Below are 7339 nucleotides of genomic sequence, written 5' to 3' on the forward strand. Positions count from 1 at the left end.
CAAAAAGTAAATCATAAAAACGAGGCACACGATATTTACTTGGTTACAACCGGGGAGGTTGTTAATCCAAGGCAAATGTAATACTGAATACTCCTTCAGGCAGAGAAGCCTCTTACAACGTTGAAGCGCAGAAACAGAAGCTTAACTCTAAACTAAAGCATACAAGCGTTGGAATTACAATTCGTGAGTTTGTTGAAAAGCTTCTGGACCAAGGCTATATTGATAACCTTGGTCGGGGCCCTGGAAAGGGCCGAGCGCCCTGGGGGGGATAAAACTTTATCCCCAACGTTCAAATCGAGTCAAATCTCGATCTAGTCAAAACTTGACTTCCGGGCGCCCCGGTACGTTCCGGACGCCTCAGAGGGGTACGAGCGCCCCGGTACGTTCCGGGCGCCCCGATCAGCTCCGGGCGCCCCGGACCCAAAGTCAACTCAGTTGACTTTTTCGGTCCGGGTCTGGTCGCCTCAGTCCGGGTCTTCAACTCCGGATCCTCTCGCTTGGGTGATTTCTGCCATCCGGAATAGGGCTCACCCGAACCCAACTTCCGGTCTTCTCGAGTGGGCTTCCGCTCCGGCTTCTTGTCCCTCGGAATCACCGTGTGTCTCCTTCTCGTCTGTCGGCGTACTCATCCGCAGTCTTCGTCGCTAGAACGTACCGCGTGTTGTCTTTCTCGCTAGTTGCATCTCTTGCTCCTCGAGCAGTCTTCCGCTCCAGTTTTTGTCCCTTAGAACCACCACACGCTTCCTTCTCATTCGCCGGTGTACTCTTCCGCAGTACCTCGTCCCTCGGACGCACCGCGTGCCATCCTTCTCGCTAGCTGCGTCTTCCACTCGACTACCTGTGCTCCTAAGCTCCTGCACACTTAGACACAAGGTTAGAAATACACAGGACCTAACTTAACTTGTTGATCACACTAAAATAACCTTGGGGTTTCAACACATATCTCTATCATCATTCTCTAAATTTTCTTCTTTAACAATGTTTGCAGATTTCGTCAAACTATCTTTATTTTTTGCAACATGTTTCTTTATCTAATCTGGATAATCTCTCTTCATATGACTTTTCCTCCACACTTGTAGCAAGTAATCACCTTCATCCTTCTTGACATAGAATGAGTCTTGTTGTCGTTGCCCGATCCATATCAAGATTTTTCTCCTGCTACGTTCTTGGTTGTTATTTACCATAAGTCCTCCTTAAAAAACTTCATCGCTTGTTTTCTTCCTTTGATGAAAACCTAGCAATACACATGTGATCTCCTCTAATTTAAGAGTTTTCTTTTCCCACATCAAAGTAATAACCAAATTCTCGTGCATAGGAGATGAAGATAGAGAATTTAGTAATATCAGCGTCTTGTCTTCGTCCTCGATCTTCACATCAATTCGCTTCAAATCACTCACAATCTGATTGAATAAGTTGATGTGTTGCTTTAGAACAGTTCCCTTTGTCATCTTTAGTTCATATAACTTTTGTTTGAGATACAGTTTGTTTGTTAATAACTTTGACATGTACCGACTTTTCATCTTTTGCCAAACTGTCACTAGTAACTCCTTATCTATGACATGGTACATCACATCATCTGTAAGAAAAAGTCTAATTGTTGCCTCTGTCATCGCTTGGAGTTCTTCACAATTTGATCTTTCCATATTTTTCAGTTTAGCTCCTTCATCATGCCTTGTTGCACCAACAAGTCCTTCACTCTCCTCTGTCATAATTCAAAGTTTCCAGTTCAGTCAAACTTCACCATATAAAACTTCACAAGAGACGTCCTCGACATGTTGAAGAAATTTGTCAACACCTCGTTGTGTAAAAAAAGGGCAACACCTCTTAACCTCTAACGTGAAAGAAGAGGAAGAGAGAAATAGATCAAGTAGAGCAACGAAAAGAGTTGCCGTAATTCGGTGGCATGCCTACTCCACAAAACACTTAAAGCTTTATTAGAATTTCCTTTACACAAAAGAATCCTAGCCATAAAGATGATACTATCAATATGTTTACAATGGTTCCCAACATATTAAAATAGATCTAAAAAAGTGTAACAAAATTTTATTAAAAACTATAATAAAATTCTATTACAAAATAAAACCTTAACATTTTTTCCACCATTTCTTTCTTTTCATTCGTAGATTTCCAGCATTGACCATCACTTATATGAATCGTCCATCCATCGACACTATAGGTTCGCAAGGAGTTGATGTTGCATTTTTTCTTGAGGAATGAGACGAAAAAATTAATATTGTTTCAGTTTAAATAAAAAAAGAAAACGCATGCACCGTTTTATATCGGTTTATTAAATATATTGAATGTATAAAAGTAGAATATTTTTTTATGTGATTTAATAGCTATTTTTATAGTTTCAGAATATTTATTAATTCATCAGTGTGGACGATGTTACACAGAATCAATTTAGGAGAGTTAAAATTATACAATCTTATCTAAAATTCTTAAAATTTTATGATATATGATTAATAATTAAAAAAAATATCTAAAAAACTCATTTACATATAAATAGATTATTAATTTTGCATATATATATATATAGAATTCGTTTGCACTCAGTACTTATATTACATTACTACATATACAAATTAAATTAATTGATAATTTAACTACCATTCTCATATAATAACACTCAGTAATATTTATATTTTCATATCATAAAATTAAATAATATAAAATTTCTATTAACACAATAATAATAATAATCATATTCAACTTTAAAAATGTTCTCTTGGTTAACAAGATGATCCAATTTAAAAGTCAACAAAGCATCTAACCTAGGTGCAGAAACTATTGAATCCTCTGATTCGAATATGAACGTCAGAAATAATCTTCTAAAGACTTTTTGATTTCATAGAATACTAGACAATAGACATAAAAAAACTTGACATTTTGGAAAAAAAAATGATAAGATATTACTAAAAAAAAACTAACTCAAAAATAATTAAATATATGTTTAAATAATCTCAAAATCCTAACCCTAACTCGGTAAAAGACAAAAAAAGATAATAAAAAAAAAAGAAAATCTTTCAGGTCTCTAAAAAGGCTTTAAATGAGTTTTTTTAATTTGAAACTAGATAGTTAAGGGTAAATTTTGAAATTAATTATAGATCTCTAAATGAACTTCAATTTGATATATTATAAGTCTCATAGTTCCATCCGAGTCAAAAGTTATGACTCCTCAAAGTTTGCTCCGATCCTGTTTCGATTATGCTTCAATTTTGTTACGATTCTACTGTTCTTGTTTCGATTCTACCGATGCTGCTACGATCCTATTGTAAAAATCAATTCTACATAATCCGGGATCGATTTATACTTCCAGATCATAGGATAGTGATTTTACAAACACGGGTGTATGCCTTCTCCTTCTCTCTTTCATGGATATAGAAGCGATACCTAATTATTTTATTATTTCAACCACTTCCAGATTGTAGGATCGTGATTCTTCTCTCCCAAGTATTATGGTTACTGAACAGATTGCGTGTATAAATCTGCATTGAAGCAAGCGGAGTCCATTAGCAGAGAAGTAGCACAGCGAGGGGTGAGTTCTTATAACGTACTACTGGAGCTCTCCAACCATAGGCATTTCTACTTCGTTCCGCATGCATGCATTTCAATAGCTATGTAAGTTTCAGTTTCGCACGTTCTCAATATCAAAGGTAAACCTTAATTGAACTCCACTGGATTATGCATTCTGAAACTGTTTCTTGGCGATTTGTTTGGATGAAGAATTCAGCGACAAGAAGATGAAGAAGGGGCTCTGGAGCTCTGAAGAGGATGATATTTTAAGCGAGTACTTTAAGGAGCACGTGCGGCGAGGGGAAATGGCGCCTCATCGAGAAGAACTCGGTCTCGTCTCGATCGTGGAAGAGTTGCCGGCGTGCTGGCTGTATCATCTCAAGCCTGATCTGAAGAAAGGCCCCATTACAACCGAAGAAGAACAATTGTTCATCAAGCTTCACAGATGGGCTCAAATAGCAAAACATGTGAGATTTTCACAATTTAGTCAAATTCGTTTTGTGTAAAACTTTTTTGGGTCTAATTAATCGATGTCTTTACGCACTTTCCTGGCCGCACTGATAATCAGTTGAAGAACTTTTGGAACAGGCGAATGAGGAGATGCCGACAAACTGGATTGCCCGTTTATCCATTGAATGATTGTTCTTCTCTAGCTTCAGATCAAAATTAAACCACCAACAGCAAATTGATGGACTTCCGCCTTCTAGGGATGTTTTCGATCCCAACATCAGCAATTCAACTGTGGCCGACGAGGAACAGACATGGTGTAGAGTCTCAACTTGTCCTGATGCTACCGTCCATAATTTTGAAGCTTCTGATTGTGTTGACTTAGAGTCTGATGTCTACACTCGAAGATTCGATGAAGCAAATCGCTAAGGAGGATGAATCAAAAGGACGATAAGTGACAAAAGCACCTGCAGAATTCTTACAGTCTATCCACCAGAGCAACCACAGCCACAGAATGCTCGTTGCAGAAAACAATTCGATTTCTGTATTATCTATAAGCATTCGAGTAAAGTATTCAAGAACTCTTGTTTTCTTTTCTTTTTAATCTTTCAAGTTCATTTATTTTGCTTTTTTTTTTCTATTTATCTTTTCAATTTTTTATCTGATTGCAAGCACCATTCTCAAAATGCTTAAATGTGTATCCATTTGCATGATTATTGTTATTTTATTATTATTATTATTATTTTTTTTTTTGCTCTTGAGATGCATGCACAAGGAAAAGGAAGTTTACCATGAACATTCGAGGTGATGAATTTCTAAACCAATCTTTTGTGATTGCACCTCTCCTGTCAAATGGAAAAACAATTAAAAACTTATTGGATATAGAAATTTAGTTGTTCTCTGTCGTGTCTTGGGATGTAATTTCCGCTCTCCAAGAGGTATTCCATTTGGTGACAATATAGTATAAAAGACCTCTGACCCTATGTTTGGATGGGGTCAGTGAAGGTTCATTAATGGAAGGGGAAGGAAAGGGAAGGGAAGTAAAGTATTTATATTCTCCTTGTTTGGGAGGGAGGGAAGGTTCATTAATGTAACATATGTTTTCATATTTGGGAGGAAAGGAAGGATAATGAAAGTTAAGTATATAATATTACTAAATTACCCTCTATCGTTTTTTATTCCACAATCATGAATTAACTGCTTGTCCTACCGTCTATTGCTCTGTTTCGCTGATTCGAGCGAGAAACAGCATGCTGTTTTTAGTTTATGCTTGAGTTTGCATAATAACTCCCTGCTTCTAGGCCTGACTGCACAAAGATTACTGTCGACTTCAGAATCTATCTAACATCCCTTTTTCAAATTGTTGATTTATATTAGTCCGTGTGATAGTTTTCTGAATTAAGTTATTAGTTTCAAGTTTGACACTTGTAGATGCTTAAGCAATTCACTGATGTTGAACGTGTAACGACAAATTGAAATCTTCAAACTTTAGGAAGAAGCCTATTTGATGTATTAGTAGTCGTTGTATTTCAATTAAGCCTCACATTCAAGTATATATCAAGCTTTGCAGTATTATATCTTACAATGATAGAAGTATTAAGTTATGAGTTCATTTTTTTCTCCTGTACATTTTATAAAGTGAAAAATATGCTAGATGTCTTGAAATGTTGATATTCTGAAACCAAACAGTACTAGGGACTGTTTATGGGAAAAAACATTACTTTGACTTTCTTCCAGTAGAACTGTTACAAATCCATTGGGGTTAAAAGTGTGAAGGTTGGAGAGACCAAAAAAACTTTATGTTATTAAAAGAGTTCTAAGTGAATTGGTGTCACTGCTGAAATGCCCTTAGATATATTGATAATTGGCTAGAAAAGTAATATAGCACCGAAAATAGTTATGACTGAGTGTCTTGTAGTGTGCAGATAATAACTCACTTTGTTGGATCAAGGGAGGAATTGCTTGTCTACACTTCTTGTTGCTTCAGTATTATTCATGTGGAAGTGCCTGCATGTAGCGGTTTTTTCTAATAATTAATTTGTGCATATGACTAGTTGCTATGTTGATTGTTATCCACAAAATTATTCTGGCAAAAGTTCCTTCACGAAAGCTTGTCTAAAATAGTCTCAACCAGGTGTCAATCTCAAACTTGGTTTGACAATGATTTCTTACTAAATAGTTTGCACTTTTCAATTGTTTTCAGAGTGGAGACTTAAAGAATCAACAGGAGAATGCTTCCAACTTTACAACAGATTTAGACAGGAAGGAGTGTGCTAGCCTTGCTGAAGATGCAACCAATTTCCCAGATGAAATAATTGAAGATGATAATTTTACTAACTTGGTTGATGAGCCTAGGCAACAGAGTGTAGCTGTGGTTGTTCATGAAATGGAGAAGCAACCTCCTACTGATGATTCAAAATCAGTAATTTTACCACTCATGGTTTACCTGATCATTACATATATCCAAACAAGATGCAAAGAGGGGAATTTAAATCTGTTGTAATTGACTAACAACAAATAAATCATCTAAAAACACACAAAAGGCATAAAGTATAGATAAATCATCCAAAATCAAATATCAAGTCTTACATGACATAATAATCATCCAACAAACATCCAAAATCTTCCAAGTACATAACATCCAAATGCATAATACATATCATCCAAATATAATCATCTCACATAACAAGCAAAAAACTTAATCATGTCGTAGATTTTCTCCATCCAACATTTGAAGTAATAAGTCTTTGCGATGTTCAAAAGGGCATCCAAGTAAAGCTCTCAACATCTTTGGGCGTTGAACACGAAATAAATAGCATGTATAAGTGATATGTTGCTCGACACCTAATTGATTCAACAAACTCCACACTTCATGCTCAGGAATAGGAAGTTCATTTGACTTAACCATTTCATGTGTTGAACTCATAATAGCTTGAGCTAGATGGTCAATTGCATTGCTTATATTCTCATCATTAACTTTTCCTTTTTTTTGCACTCTTCTTCTTTGATGATGATCCAAAAAAAGAGTCAACTTAAGATTTAGATGGTTGAGTTGGAATTTGGGCATCCATATTAACTGCATCTTCATTGTCCAAATGGATTTCCTGTTGAGAAATCATAAATTCAACTTCATCAATGGTTTCAAAATTATGTCCACCAACATTATTCTCTACTTCTGTACTAGTTTTTCTTTTTCGCATTTCTAATGCAGTTTCAGCATATTGTCTTGTAGCCCTATCTTTTCCATATAATTTAACTAACTTCTCATAATTTTGAATAGACTTGGTCTTCCATTCGGCAGCTGCTGGTTTTATCTGTTGGTGCAATCGACCTCCAAGGTTTTAATGTTAGACAAATATGTTTAAGTATACTTAAG

At 35.9% G+C, this 7339-nt stretch overlaps 1 protein-coding gene across 1 annotated transcript; it reads left to right on the plus strand.

Moving 5' to 3' along the window:
• Window positions 1-3743: 3743 nt before the first annotated feature.
• On the plus strand, window positions 3744-6466 carry LOC122043747 (transcription factor MYB65-like). Its single transcript, XM_042604335.1, has 2 exons — window positions 3744-3983; window positions 6167-6466. The coding sequence occupies exons 1-2, from the start codon at window positions 3744-3746 to the stop codon at window positions 6464-6466; spliced, it is 540 nt and encodes a 179-aa protein (XP_042460269.1).
• The last annotated feature ends 873 nt before the right edge of the window (window positions 6467-7339 follow it).

Source organism: Zingiber officinale, chromosome 2A, assembly GCF_018446385.1.
Source record: "Zingiber officinale cultivar Zhangliang chromosome 2A, Zo_v1.1, whole genome shotgun sequence".
Lineage (NCBI taxonomy): Eukaryota > Viridiplantae > Streptophyta > Magnoliopsida > Zingiberales > Zingiberaceae > Zingiber > Zingiber officinale.